General features: G+C 41.2%; 1 protein-coding gene across 1 annotated transcript; it reads left to right on the top strand.

Moving 5' to 3' along the window:
- Nucleotides 1-1000: 1000 nt before the first annotated feature.
- On the top strand, nt 1001-1855 carry LOC116652286 (uncharacterized). The gene is made up of 2 exons (XM_032440592.2): nt 1001-1635; nt 1708-1855. The coding sequence occupies exon 1, from the start codon at nt 1200-1202 to the stop codon at nt 1527-1529; it is 330 nt and encodes a 109-aa protein (XP_032296483.1). The 5' UTR covers nt 1001-1199; the 3' UTR covers nt 1530-1635; nt 1708-1855.
- The last annotated feature ends 14322 nt before the right edge of the window (nt 1856-16177 follow it).

Raw genomic sequence — 16177 nt, 5'->3', positions numbered from 1 at the left:
CCTTCTCCCCCCTCTCTCTCTCTCTCCCGCTCTCTCTCTTTCTCGCTCAGCCACTGGCAAATTTGTTGCCTCAGCGGAATGCGATAAAGTTTTTAATTACAAGAGAGGGCGACACACATTTTTGCAACCATTAAAAACTTGCTGACACAACACAGAGACACACCAACACCCTCCTCCCCGCCCCTCTCCCACAGGCAAACTTTCCCTCCCCCAACCAAGCAGATAAACAGAGACCTTTTCGGCCAAAATTGTTGTTCTTCCAGTTTCAATTAACTGAAACAATTTTATATGACACCATAAAATATGCGCGAAATGGCAGCGAAAAGTAGCAGCACACTGAATTCTAGCTAAAAGTTGATAATATATACCCTGTAAAATATCCTACTTAAAGCTCTTGGATTTTAAATGCAGCCAAGGAACCCAAGGAACTCAGCTGTCAAACTTCGTAGAAAGTTATAAGCTATGGTTTTTTCTAAATCCAGGAAGTTTCGTATATGTTTTATCTTTGATTCTTGAGGTTATGAACCCAACGAATTGAAAGATCTAAGAACTAGCTATAGAATAATAGAATAGAATAAAATTCTATCTTAACTCTTAACTTAATGGACCCCAGGAACTCGGAGATCGTGAAATCGGAACAGTTTTATCATAAATATCTGAGATATAATCATGATGGACTCAAGGAACTCGGGGACTGTAAGAGCTTGAGTTGGAATATTTGGTATGTGAGCTCTTATAAAGGAGATAATTGATAATATTGTGTAATTAGAATAGTTTTACCTACTGCAACCCAGATATAATCATAATGGCCTCAAGTAACTCGAGAACTGTCAGAGCTAGGTTGCTCCAATTGAGGCAATGGACTGCTTGAGGCAATGCAATTAAAAAAACATGACGAGGCATAAGAATATGTTGTTGCAAATGATCGAGTAAACATGGGATGCCTTGCGAATACATTGAGATCGTTTAGCTAATGTCTAGCCAGGTGATTTTAGTCAGAACATTTGTATATGGCATTTGGTTAAAATTAGTTGCTTTCGTTTTTCAAATTCACGTTATTTAGACATCAACAATGCTTGCATGAGCGTGGCGTCTCCTCTTTCTGTTTGCAGACGAAATTCAAAGGAAACGGAGTAAAGTACACACACACACACACACACACACGCATTTATCGTGAGGGTTAACAATTGGCGAGCAGGATGTGCGACGTGCAGCAGCTGCTCTGCGATCTGGGGCAGACGTTCAACAAATTCAAGGAGCTGCGACGCATCGAGCTGCTCAAGGTGCTCGGCCAGGTGCGTTGCTGTGAATGCGGCCACAGGCAGCGCATGCTGAGGGCTCGCGAACGGGCCGGCAAATGGCCGTCGCGCACACTTCAATTGCTTACCGCCTGCTTTATCCTCATGTTAGCGTTGCTCATCTGCTGGCTACACTTGGCGCGCAGATTCAATCATGCCCAAACGCACGGCAGCGGCGGCTGTCCCCCAACCTTATTCTATACCTACACCGACTGCGATGTCTATGTTTAGCATTCGCTCATTTCCGGTTAATTAGAATCGATTTATTGAACAGCCGCAAATCCTGACGCCAAGCTTCCAGCTAAAGAAACTCTCCATTTCAGTTTTCCACATTTTGGTATGTAACTTCTATTTTTTATGCATCGAAAAGTTATATTTGAAAATAATCCCAACCTGTTCTTTATTTTAGGTCAGCCCGCAAGAAGCTCTGAATGATTGTCAGCTTTTAGATTGTTTTATCATATAAATTAAAAAGTTTTTATTTATCTATAAAAGTTGATTTTCTTTTGCTAAGAACTTATTGGCACTCGGTATCTATCAGACTTCGATTTCACAAATTCTTTGTCAAAGTTCCCTAAAGAATATCAAGTTTTATCCCGCTCTGTACCCAAGAAACTCGGGATCTGTCAGGCTAAGAGTTGCCAAATTTGGTATACAAATTCTACAACAAATATTAGAGATTCCAAAAGAATATCAAGTTTTACCCCCCTCCATAGCCAAGGAACTCGGGATCTGTCGAGCCCAAAGCTGTCAAATATGATATATAGCTTATTCTACAAGAACTAAATGAAGTCTCTTCGAGAATATCTAGTTTTTTCTCTCTCTGTACCCAAGGAACTCGGGATCTATCAGGCATATAGCTGCCAAATTTGGTACACAGCTTCTTCTAAAAGAACTACGTGATGCCTGCTAAGGAATATCAGGCTCCGCCCATCTGTACCTCAGGAACTCGGGATCTATCAGACTTAGAATAAACCTTAACCTGCTTAGAGTAAACCAATATAATCTATTTGCATATTTACCAACTTCTAATCTCAACTCCTATAAAATCGAATAAAAATGCAAAAATATATAATTTCTGTTAATTTTAAAAGCTGCTTGTCAAATGAGCACAACAGAGGGCGCCAGCTAATGGCTACCAAGAAAAAAAAAAAAGAAAAAAGAAGAAAATCTTTCTAAAACCTGCAAAAACAAATTCCTTTTCAATTCACTAAACAGCAACAAAAACAAAAGCAACAAAAAAAAAGTAGGCGATGCTTAACGCAAATTGCACAAACACACAAAAAATGTTTGTGCAACAGAGTAACAACACGCCCCCCTCTCCTCTTCCCATCTCCCCCTACCCCACTCCATTAAGGCTAAAATCAACATTTGCTAAATAAGAAAAAAAAGCTGCTAAAAAAAGTAAAAGAAATGAGAAACAAAATCAACAAATGCGCAGCACAAACTAAACCAGAGCAAGAGGGGCGCGTAGAGAGGGGGCGGTGGGTGTGCCAATGGGCGGCAGCCACGCCCATAAGCACAGCTTGTCGTTGGCGTTGCGTTTAGTTTTTCGCTGAATAGTTTTTCAATTTTTCTTCTTTTTTTTTTTTTTGCCACATTTTTTTTTCTGCCCTTCCCCGATTTTATTTTATGAATGGCCGCAAAACGCGGCTCAGTTCCGTGTGGGCGTGGCAGTGAGTAGGGGCGGTGCGGGGCGGGTCGTGGGTCTGTGCTCGTTATGAAGGCGGCTACCGACACTTGAAAGTGTTGCCAGGTTGTTGTTGTTGTTGTTGTTGCTTCTTTAACAAGAAACAACAAACAAGAGCAACAAAGGCGACAGCCGTGCGACATTAATTGAAGTTTGTTGAACCAAAAAGCTGTTTGCTTGGCCCCCATTCTAAATGAACTAGCCCTCCCACTGTCTCGCCCCCCTCTCTCTCTCCCTCTCTCTCTCTCTCTGGTAAGTAGCATCTTCTGGCAAAGCAGGAAGAAGAAGCTGCCTCATGTCACACGGTTCAACTTCGAGAGCTCTTCAATCAGCGCCTACAAAGTAAAGTATCTGACTGATTGGTTAAATGACTGATCGCCTGACTGACTGATTGATCGACTGATTGACTGGCTATTTGACTAACTAAGTGATTGGTTAACGGCAGGATTGATGGACTGATTGATTAGATGAGTGATTGACTAACTGATCGGGTATCTGATTGACTGACTGGTAGACTGGTAGAAAGATAGACCACTGATTGAAAGAGATCATGATTGATTAATTGATTTGGAATGACCGATTGGCTGACTGATTGACTGGCAAGCTGGCCGATTGATTGAGTGAGTGCTAGACTTGCTGACGATTTGGCTAACTAACTGATTGGTTAACGGACGGACTGATTGACTGATTGGTTAAATAACTGATTGACTAACTGACTGACTATAAGATAGTCTGGCTGACTGATTGGTTAACTGATTGGATATCTGATTGACTGACTGGTAAAAAGACTCACCGATTGAAAGACTTCATGAATGAATGATCGATTATCAGATTTGAAATGATCGATTGACGACTAGCTGGCCGATTGATTGAGTGCTCACCAGGCTGATTGATTGACTAACAAACAGATTGACTGACTGATTGCTCGCTAGACAGCTAAATTGTTCACATTAGCAAACTTTACTCTTGGGAAAATTTATTTTTCGTACGATCTTTGTGAAAATTCTTTGCAGACATATTTTTCACATTGCGGAAAATTGCCTAACTGACAAATATGTGATTTAGCGTGAATATCTTGCAAAATTTATTACGTTTCTGGTTAAATTTTTTGCTGTTGTTTTTTTCGTGTGAGATTTTCTTTGGGCATTTTCACAGATTTCCTAGAGTTTTCCTTTTGGTGCGCCGCATTCGTGAGGCAAATAATTGGGTGTACAACTGAATCGACCCTATGTAGCTAGACTACAATGAAATGGGCGCGACACTCGCTCTCATGATTAAAACTGCCGACTGTCGACTCTCGTCTGTTGTCATTCCCTGCTTCCCATTAGTACTGCCTTTGTGTGTGCGTTTTTCAGTTGTTTTTTCCTGTGTTGCGCATTGTCGCATTTGCAATTCGGTGATGCAATTCGACGGCAACAGCATCGGCTGAAGAAATAGCCAGGGCGTTTCTCACTTCATTTTTTTTGTTCGAAAGTAAATTAACAGCCTCTGCATACCCTGTAAAAATGGCTGGAGAGGTATCTTTAACTTGCAATCTTGAAGAGGGACCATCAAACAATACAATAGAGAGCCTAACTCTTGAAATATGGCATACCCAAACTGGGAACATGCGCATAGGGCCCCTCATACCCTGTAAAAGCGGTAAAAGGGGTATCTTACAATAGTGATAGTCAGCAGAGAGCCAGCAGGAGGCCACCAATCAACACATCCGGGAGCTTGAAGCATGAAGCTGCGTACAGCGTATCGCATACCCTGTAAAAATGCTTAAAGGGATATCTTACAATTGAAACAGCCAACAGAAAGTCAGAACTGGGCCATCAATCAATACAATAGAGAGCTTAGCTCTTGCAATATGGCATATCCAAGCTGGGCGCAGCGCCCAGGGTATCTCATAGTCGGGCATGCACGACGCTGGCCACTTCATTTGCTTAATAACAGCCAAATTGAAAGGGCGCACAGTCGCTGTCAGTGCAAAGGAAATGCCAGGGTCTTTGCCTTGCTCAACAATCCTTTGGCCACATTTCGAGGCGCCAAAAACCAGGTTCAATGCGCCCAAAATAAAAATAAAGAAGAGCAAGACAAACAAGAAGAAGAAGAAGATGTGGAACGGTCTTCTTCTATATGCTTTTGCTGCCACTCGCATAAACTTGTCAAAGTTGCTGCGCAGACATTCAGTATTTTCCCCGGCCCGTTGCACATTGTGTCTACCCCTGCAACCCCCCCCCCCCTCCTTTTCCACCACCATCACCAACCTTCTCCCCCCTCTTCTGCTTCGGTCTTCTTCTTGGACGACATCTTCAACTTTACGATTGTTCGTTGTCTGCTTTTGGGACTTTTTGTGGCAGCCATTAAAATTCAGATTGGCGCACGAACTTTTTAATACCTCTTGATTTTAGTGGGCACTTTCAGTATTTTTTGGTATTTTTACTTTGTAGTAAATACCACAAGAAACTCTTCAGTTTTTGCTGCTATGTAATCCATTTTATAGGAGGCGAAATGTTTGCCTACAAAATATCTATATAAATACAAAATTTTGGTAAAAAGCTTTGTTTAACATTTACAGAGCTCTATAGAAAAGTCGCTCGAGGACAAGCTTGCGGACATGTCCTGCAGTGTGTCCTGCCAGACAACAGGCATGACAGGTCATCGAGCGAGTCTTGCAGAGCTTTTATGTGAATGTCTTCTAATGACAAACCAAGTCTGTTGAGTTTCCTTGAGTGAAACACAGAACAGCTCAACTGTTGTGTAACTGCTCCAGCATACCGCACACTTGACAAATTGCAGGGTATAGCATCTAAGTGTATTGGAGCTTGCATTTGCCAAATTGACTTTTGGGGTTTTTGCTATTTTAGCTGACTTTAGCCGCTTATCTCGCATTTGACAGCTGCTCCGCCGGTTGGCAGCCACTTTGCGTCATTTTCTGAACGGACTTTTGGCAGCCGGCAACTGTATTAAAGTGTGGCAACTCTGCAGCTTGATGTTGGGCAACTCTGCAAACTTATTTTCGCAAAACAACAATTCAATTAAAGTTAAAACTTAATTATAATATGCTAATCCTGCCAAAGCATGATAATGTGGCCTGACACTGCCAGAGTTGCCACGGCTTGCATAGATCTAACAACTCTGCAAGTAAATTTATTTAACTATTTTTCATTTAAAAAAAACATATATTTATCTATAATGCATTTATTTAAATGCTCTTGTTTTTTATTTAATGTGAATTTGGCTAAGCGCTGTCAGAGTTGCCACTGTTTGCATACATCTGGCAACTCTTTAAGAAAATGTACTTGTTTCTATTTCAGAACAAGAAAACTAAAACACTTTTGGCTTATTTAATTTTAATTTCCAGCCGTTTTTAGCTTATTTCTCAAAGAATAATTTGCCAGAGTTGCCACTTGCTAGTTTAAACATTGACACTTGGCAGCTCTGCAGTAAAAACCAAGTTCTTTAGGATTGAAATATATTTTAAAGTTTTCAGCGTTGCCAGAACCGGTCAGGGTTGCCACTGCTTTTTTCTAGGCTTTTTCTTGTGTCACTGCGAATTTCGCCTGACGCTGCCAGAGTTGCCGCTGCGTCAATTTGGCAGCGCTGCACGCAAATTATGTTTACGCCTGCCTTAAAGAAAAACCGAAGGGGTTTTAAATTTCTTGAATTTTAATCTCAACGTTTAATTTAGCTGCCGCTGCTAGAGTTGCCTTGTGCTTGTGCTACAGGCGCGCAAATATTTGCGCAAACAATGCCAAGTTTCGTCCACTGAACACAAACAAAATGGCGTCCAGTGGGCGGGGCGGGGCGGGGCGGTGCGGGTGGAGTTGGAGGTTTGCAGCTGACGTTTGGCTTTGTTGTAATTGCCGCTGGCTATGTGCCACCTGTGCGCTCTGCTGGCAGCCCTGCCAGCGCCTTCAGCCTCCCGCCACGCCCACACAGACACACATACACACACACACACACATCGTTTCAAGGACACTTTGACTCCTTGGCAGCCTCCCTGTGGCGCCCCTTCCCTCTCTTCCCGCCCCCTCACACAGCAACACGCCGCACATAAATCAACGCCGTCTGCTTGAGCTTCCGCTTTTGCAATTCTCCCTTTTCCTCTCTCTCCCTCTCTCTCTTCCCGCTTCCCTCCTTTTGCTTTGCTCTGTGTTGCTTTGTTTGCCTGTCTACGCTTTTCTTGTCCCTACCCTCCCCACCCCTGCGCCCACAACTCCCTTCCCCCCATCCTTAGACAATAAAAATGGAAAGCAAACAGAAAAAAAAAACACTCAAAAAAGCATTTTCTAGGCTCCATTTCCAGAGTTGCAAAATGTTTGGGGTAGTCTCGCCTAGCGAATACCCTGTTAAAGCTTGAATTTTAAGCAAATCTATGGAGAGTTCAAGTAAGTCTAATATAATAAATATGTATATAAATATTGAAATGATAAATAATTAAATAAAATAAATATTGAATCTTCCCCTATATTTGCTTTGAGGTTTGTGTATGTATGTTTGTATTTACCACGACAGACTCTATAGGGTATATATATATTTTTGATAAGGACGACAAGCTAATTCGGTGTCAACCGAGTTACAAGTCTTTTTCCGATAACTTTCGATAACTCGCCCATCGATATCGATATACCTTTTTAGGCAAGCATGTATTGTAGCCTTTAAAAGTAAAGACTCTTGGAATAGCATATCTTAGAGTTAACACAGATCTGAAATAATGTTTGTACATACAGAAAAAAAACGAGAACGAGATAGAAAGAGAGAGAGAGAGAGAGGGAAGGAGAGAGTGGGAAAGAGAGAGTTGAAAAGAGAGAAGGGAGTAAAGCCTTGCGCTTTGGTACACAGACACTCTTCTTTGCCATATTCGAGCCCTGAAAATACCATCAAGATCGGACTATAAGTTCCGATGCTCAACGAGAATGCAGTGTGAAGAGGAAGCACAGCTGTTGCATAGACTGCGACTAGTCGGGCACTCCCTGCAGTTCCAATAGCAACTGATATCTCCCAAGTCTTCGACCGTCTGCAACTTTCGATTTGGTATTAAAAAAATTGTTGCTAATTTAGCGCAAAAGTCGATTTGTTTGCCAGCTGGCAATTTGCTAGCAACAGGATATCATGTTAAACATCCTGCGGACAAGCTCGTGCAGGAGAAATCCTATTTTTATTACGTTTATCCTTTGGGTTTTTATGGACGCCCATTAAACCATCAAATTCGCATAAGGCGCACATCCATTCGGCATTATGTCTGCCTCGCTGTCCGTCTTCAGTTCTCCTTTTCCCTTTGCACTGTTTCCTGTTGTTGTTGCTTGGCAAACACATTTGGCAAGGGGTTGACTTGATGTCTAGAGCGGGTTGCGTTGGGGGTTGTGACTCGTTTTGCCTGTTTGATTGATTGATTAATCAATTGATGGGCTTTACGAGAGAGTCAACAAATCGAAAATAGATTTATTCGAGACTCGGAAATCGCAATAGCTTAGTCAAAAATATATTTAAAAAAAAGTTAAAATAACACCTGCTGCCAAGGCCGTCAGCTAGAACAAGCAACTTGAACCAGCAACTTCTCTAACAGCTGGTTCATTTGAGACTCAGAAGTTGCAAAAGTTGACGCAGCACTTTGTCAAAGATATATATTTCTAAAGTAGCACCTGCTGCCAAGGCCTGCAGCTAGAACAATACCATTATTTATTGGGTTTGAATCAGCAACTTTTCCTACAGTTGGTTCATTCTAGACTCAAAAGTTAGTGGAGCGCTTAGTCAAAGATATATTAATAAAGCAGCAAAAGGTAATGTTAACATTCAACCTAACTAGTCTGCGACTAAGAGCATAATTTAGTTGGTTTGAACCAGCAACTTCTCCGCCAGTTGCTTTATTTGACACTCAGATATATTTATGCAGTAGCAAAAGGTAATGTTAACATTCAAGCAAACTCGTCTGCGACTAAGAGCATAATTTAGTTGGTTTGAACCAGCAACTTCTCCTCCAATTACTTCATTTAGACAGCTCAAGCGCACAGAACTGTAAAGCTGAACTTATCTTGGCCTCATTAAATGTAAATAGAACTTAAATATGCATAGATTAAGGTGAATGCCGCAGAAATAATTCCAGGAAATTCAAAGAAAGTTCAAAGGGCAAATGCTGTGAATAGCGTGCCCAGGGCTTAATCTAGAGCCTAATCAGCATTTGGAAAATTCAACAAAAAAGCACATATATTCGTCCGAATTCGACTTTAATAATAAAATCACAAAGACGCTTCAAATTTCATGAGCTGGCCAAAGATTTGTGCAGAAACTTTGATGGCAACAACAAACAACAAAAAATGTAAGTATAAAGAAATGTGTCTGTGTGGACGTTGCCCTGCCCCGCCAGCCACGCCCACCCAGTACAGACTGAAAGTGAAGTCGGTTTTACGGTAAATGGTACATGGTGTATATGTGAGGTTAGGGTGAGTCCCACCCCCTCACTCTTCTTCTTCTTCTTCTCTTTTGTGTATATACGCATGGAAGGGCCCAGGCAATTCAGCTTCACTTTTGCCGCGGCCTGTTGCTAGAAAACCAAGAAATGACAGACCCACAAATCTAGCTACACATTTTGTGCTCAAATTGCAGTTTGTATACCCGGTATAGCTCTTTGAAAAGGGGTATATTGCCTTGGACCTTATCACGGGTTTCATTCAGCACAGTTTGAAAGTCACAGTTAGAATTAAACTTTAAACAAAGTACAGTTTTAGATTTACAGTTTTACCCTGTAATAATACAGGGTAATCTTTGTATACCCTGTAATAAATGGCATTGCTGTCCAGCTTATTTAGGCTTCGATTTTGAAAGGTTTCGAGACAATATATCGATAACTTTTCCCATTTGCCCGAAATGATAAATATCGAATTGCAAAAATCTGATTACAGGGTATTGACCAGTCGAGCACGTTCTGCTGCAGGACTAACGGTTTGCTTTCAGCCCATTTTCCCGCTGCTAAAAGACGTCAAATTCAATTCGGGCAGCTCAACAAAATGTTTCTTTCATGTGCCGCAAGCGACACGCCAAAAAAAAAAAATGGTACCAGGAACAGGAATAAAGGCAGACACAAACCCAAACACACACACACACACACACGCACACATGGACATGGACACGGACACGGGACACGGACAGGTGCCAGCGGAAGCTGCACGAAACGGAAGTGTACAACAAGGTGGAAAATAGAAAAGAAAAACAACGCAACAACTTTTCGGGGCACAACGAAGCCAGAAGACTCTTTCGGGATGAAGTCGGAAAAGCGAACAGGCAAAGCCCGAAATCAATTTCAAATTCAATCCGTAATCCGTAATCCGTAATCCGTAGTCCGTGATCCCTAATCCGTTTGAATTGTGAGCACACAAAGTGACCATGGAGTTCCAAGCAAATATGGGTTGACAACCAAATCAGCTCGATTAAAGACTGAGTCGAGACTGCTCGACTGGCAGATACCCTGAAGAGATATCTAATAGCCTGATTCCATTGCCAACATTTCCTACATTAACAGTAGATTTACATTGCATTTACATTTACTAACAGTAGATTTACATTGCATTTACATGTACATTAACATTTACTTTGCATTAACATTAACATTAACATGTACTTTACACAACGAATATCCAGTTTGTAAATGTAAGAAATGTTGTTCAAAGTGGAATTAGGCTATAAACTTAAACGTGCTGATTCTTTCCTTTGTCCCACTCTTTGAGAAATTCTCATTTAACTTCTGCGAGAGTATATAAATATTCTAAAATATCAAGTCTCCAGCTTTTCCAATTTTAATCGAAATATCTTAATTGAAATCTAAAGTTAATCAAAGAACAGCTAAGTTAACCTAACTTAAGTTGAATTTTGAGTCAGTTGTTGCTTAAAAACTTTGTTTTCTTTTGTGTGCAGTGAATTTCAATTGTTTTCCCAAGTGATTCAACAAATTGCAGGCAAGTTTTTGTAAAAGTTCTGGAAAACTATTCAAAGAAGGTTTTTCTCTTACTAAGATTTTTTGATTTGTTGTGAGTTTTCATCAAAGAGAAGTTGTTTCTTTTGTTGCAAATCAGCGATAACTTGAAATGTTTTCTTAAATTCGATTAAAATCGATTTCGATATCTTGCTATTTCGATAAATGCTAATTGGCCAAAAATTGAATTAGACGGAGCGTAAAGTCCTTAAAATCTAGTTACTTATGCCTTAACACGCAACACAAAGCGGAACTCTCTTCCGTTCCTCTTCTTCTCCCAGCTATCTGTGTTTATTTTATACTTCAAAGTGTTAAAGAGCTTGTTTATGTTAAGTTTAATGTTTATGTTAATGAGGGATGTTAACTGTTAACGTTTATGTTAATGTTAATGTTAATGTTAATGTTTACTTAAAGTGGGCTCAGTGAAGTATGTATGCATGTGCATATATCTATAAGGTGTTTATCCGGCTAGAATTTATATATAGACAAAATATAAAATAATTTGCTTTTCGAGATATATCTAGAGATTAAAAACATTTCACTTCACGACAAAATGGTATTTCGTTTGATTTTAAAGGGTATTCAAGCAGCATTATTATCAAGTATACGACGTGTGTGTTGTTGTTGTTGCCCATTGAGCAAAGTTGCGAGAAGCCTTTGCGGCTGCAGCAGCCACAACAAAACGAAAAACAAAAGCAAAAGCAGCAACAACAACTTTAAAGCTGCAACAGCCAACATGAATAACTGTTCATCTGCAGTTGGCAGAGGCTGCTGCTGCTGCTGCTGTGCCATATCTTGAAGCGACAGCAGCAGCAAGAACAACAACAAAAGGTGTCTGCCAGAATGGTAACAACAACAACAACAACAACAACAACAACGGGAACAGGAACAACGGGAAGAACAGCAGCAGCAAGCAGCGCAGACGACAAAGCAAACGGTAAACTCCAAAATGCTTCAAAAGGAGCAGAGAAAATCGATAGATTTCGGCAGATACACACACGCAAAGAGACAAAACGCACACAGACACACACACACACACACACACACACACACACACACACACACACACACACACATACACAGACAAAAGGCCTGAGGCCTGCCGGCGACTGTTGATATGCTGTATACGCAATGTTGAACAGAGCGACTGAGAGGGCAAGTTTGAGCGAGAGCGTGAGAGAGAAAGAGAGGAAGTGCGGGAGGGGGGGAGGGGGGGATTGTCAAAAACAGCTAGAGACTGAGTGGGAAGCGTGAGCGAGAGCGAGGGTGGCGCGCGGGGTGCATAATAAAATGTTGCCGGAATTTGAATTTTGATGATGATTATTATTATTGTGTTTCTGTTGTTGTTGTTGTAGCTGCTGCGCAAAAGTAGTTGCGGCCGCACGCAGAAGCCAGTCGCAAATATTTGCTCATCCCTGTAAAAAAAACAAGAGGTACTAGTCGGAAGCTCCCGACTAGGGTATACCCTGAACCCTCTTCTTCCAACATCAATGCATATATATATTCTAGTTTAGAAGCTATATGTCAAGTTTGGTGACTCTAGCTCTTATTATTTACCAGAATTGCCCAAAAAAACTGGATATCGATATCGATTTTTATCGATTGCTTGGAAACGGAGGGAGTTATCGATTATCGGAAACAAACTCGATCTGCGCGGGAACTAGAAGCATCTAAATCTATAATTTTAAGTCTCTAGCTCTTATAGGTTCTGAGATCCTTGCGTTCATATATACGGACGGACGCACGGACGGACGGACGGACGAACAGACAGACGGACATGGCTAGATTGACTCGGCTATTGATGCTGATCAAGAATATATATACTTTATGGGGTCGGAGATGCTTCCTTCTGCCTGTTACATACATTTGGATTTTGCACAAATACAATATACCCTTATACCCATTTTTAATGGTTCAGGGTATAAAAACATGCATAGAAAACAACAAAAACAACTAGTTTTCTTTTCTACTCAAATTCAACGAGTTTAGCTTTTGATTGAAATGAAATACAGCAGTCGCTCGCTTCAGAGAACTTTAGGCAGTTATTCAGCATTTATATATAAAATATTATACAACACGTTAACCAACACTTTACTTGAAGAGAAACTTGTTAAAAATAAGCAACATTTGATGCATAGCAAACAAAAAACCTTCTTTATATATTTCAAATGTTTGCAGTTTTTACGCCATCAGGTTTAATATAATAAATGTGATATTATACAACACGTTAACCAACACTTTGTGCTCCCCTTGCTAAAGCATTGCATTGCACTAAAACGTGCTTCAATTACAATTTCGTAACTTCTCTAGCAATTCGTTTTCCAATTGGAAATCGTAGACTTTGAGCGAAAATAACTTTTATATTTGTAACATATTCTACTTGAGTTTCATTTCGCTGCACGCTTATTGCGTTGCTTATCGCGTAATCTCTAATTACTTCTCACTTTGCTTCTCGCTGCCATCTCCAATCAGATTGTGTGCGATGGAAGATAGTTTTCCCCTCGCTTAGCTAATTTTTTATATAATTTCCCAGTTCGTTTCACGTTCATGTGACCCCCCCCCCCCCCCCCCTGCCCCACGGTTGTCCTTTGGCCCCACTTGGCCAAGTTTGAACCCCCGTCCATCCCTGCCCCCCCCCCCCCTTGCCGTTTAGCTGCTGGCATCCTTTTTGGTGTCCGGTGTCCGTTTTAATTGCATCAGTGTCGCTTGATTTAACCACAGTGCTCGGACTCAATATCAAAAATTGTCAGAGCAAATGTTACATAAACGGACAGGCACACCTCCTCGAACACACACACACACACACCTCCTGACACACACAACTGCGCAGGATAATCAATGGAAAACTGTGCGGAGAACCTTAACATTTGGGTCAGAGGCATTAAAATAGAAAAATAAAGGAAAAAAAACACGTATAAATAAGCAAAGGCAAACCAGAAAGCATGCTCGACCAGCAGCTACCCTGTAACTTCTGTGGCTTAAAGAAGCAGTTCGGGGACACATTCCATTTCTTCTCCTTGTGGCAAAAGGATGACAACAATTGTGACTTATATCTTCACGCAAAACTAACTAAATGATTGTGAATTGGGTATAAGTTGCTTTGTTAGCTAACAGCTTTGCTTCTCGCTTCTTGCTATGCTTCTCGCTTCGGTTTTTCCTTTGCTTCCTACTTATATTCACACTGCTTGTGGTTCTAACTGCCTTCAAGCTTCTCTATACAACTTCTTTCTTCATTTTAAACACTAATTTACCACACTGCTCGTTTTGTTTTAGCCTTTATATGTTTTAATGATCTGCTTCTCGCTTCTAGCTTTGCTTCATATCATATCATATCTCAACTTATTTTTTCACTGAATACTTTATATCCCGCATTGCAAGGCACAGCTTGTCGCTTCTTTCTTTGCGTTCCCCTAAATTTGTTTGCTAATTGTCTTTCAGCCTTGCATTTCAGCTTCTCCCTTTGCATAACATCCTTATTGCTTCTCTCTATTCAGCTTGCTTCACTTTCACTTCACTTCATTTCTTAAACGCTCTCAGTTTGCATCTAGCTCAGATTTCTCTGCTTACTTCTTATTTCACTTCTCGCAAGAACTCCTTTTATTTAGTTTTAATCTTGAAACTTCTTTTGCTACTCCCTTTAACTATATTCATCAACTCAGACTTTAATTCTCTCTGCTGTTACTTTTACCTTTTCTTCCATTGCTCTTAACTCGTTTAACTTCTTTCTCTGCTTCTCACTTTGCTTAAGTTCTTCCGCTGCTTCGCTCTTTAACTTCTTCCTTTACTTCTCACTCTGCCTGCCTCTCATCGCCCGCTAGCATCACGCCGTTAGTCACATAAAGGAGCTCGTGCCTAGATTTATTGCACGTGCCGCTTGTCTAATCGCTTCTCGCTGCGCTTGTTAAGGTGTCTGTTGCTTTAGCTAGGGGCGGTATTACGGCCACGCCCATTTGTCTGTAACCGGAAATGTAGGCAACGAGACGACAACAACAACAACTGGAAACAGTTAACAAGGGGACAACAGCACAAATGTAGAAAGGAGACGTGCTTAGCGTAGGAGTGGAAGGGAGAAGCGCAGGCAAATGCAATTTCCAGCAGCGCACAATGGCCGGCACATAAACTGGCGACACCTGGCGGCTGTTGGTCGCAAATTACAGGAAAGCGGAAATGTGGCAAACCGAATCCTTTGTTGCAAATTGTAAGCCGTGCCACCGACTGCAGCTGGAACCGCTGAACCATTGAACCGCTAATGAACCGTTAATGTCGAGAGATAGAGAGAGGAAGAGAGAGACAGGGTTACAGCCAGAGTTGCCTAAGTGCCAATAAAAATGTTGCCAACTAACTTGGCAAAGCTGTCAAAGCCAAACACATACTCTCACACAACTTGGCCAAATGCCAGGCATTTGTTTTCGCCTTCCGGCTTCTTTCTGCTGCTACACGCTTCTTCCGCCGACTTGAGGCAGTTCCTCTGAACCCTGTGATAATAAAGCTGATGCTTTGTGAGTTGTCACAGCTATTGAGCAATCGACATATGCATTGTCTCATTGTCTCAGTGACAGCTGGGAAAACTTTTTGGTTCACAGACTCTGCGCATCAAGTTGACGAGTTCATTGAAAAAGAAAATCCATTAGATAATCACATGGCTAAAAAAAAACTCGAACCAGGCTTTCCCACCAGATGAAATTGGCAATTCGGATAGAAACTTACTTCTGGTCCGACTAAGTTGAGATTTTGTTTAATTTTAATTCAAGTCATTTGAAATGATCTTTGTTGACATGCATTTGCGACATGTTGCAGCATTTGCATCAAATCCACCGTCAAGTGCGGAATATGAGTGAAAATCACATAGTTCAAGTGAATTTGGGACAGCTGCTGCTGATCAACAAGTCTTTGGGATATTAAATCATATTCGAGCAGATCTTAGTTGAGCTACAAATGTCAGTTGTCGATGAATCCAGGCGAATCACAGCGGAATTGGGTATGGGAAATGGGTGGAAAGGCGCGCGGAACAACTGAGATAAGATGAAACACAATGTGACAGCTGTCAAAGCACAGCACGAAAACAGATTGAAGAAGGTGACGAGAAAGGCAAGCAGCGGGAAGGAGCAGGAATAGCAAAGATAGCCAGAAATAGTCTATGGGAATGCAGCAAAGTGAAAGAGAGAGAGTGAGTGGGAGAGTGAGAGAGTGAGAGAGAAGTGTTTATCAGGAAAAACCACCCAAAAATCTCGGCTG

Source organism: Drosophila virilis, unplaced genomic scaffold (assembly GCF_030788295.1).
Source record: "Drosophila virilis strain 15010-1051.87 unplaced genomic scaffold, Dvir_AGI_RSII-ME tig00001127, whole genome shotgun sequence".
In the NCBI taxonomy this organism is placed as follows: domain Eukaryota; kingdom Metazoa; phylum Arthropoda; class Insecta; order Diptera; family Drosophilidae; genus Drosophila; species Drosophila virilis.
Note: the sequence above shows the minus strand (reverse complement) of the source record. Positions and strands in the feature narration are given on the sequence as shown.

What these genes read in the sequence shown, in the direction of transcription:
- LOC116652286 (XM_032440592.2), top strand. Translation starts at nt 1,200, where the DNA reads ATGTGCGACGTGCAGCAGCTGCTCTGCGATCTGGGGCAGACGTTCAAC.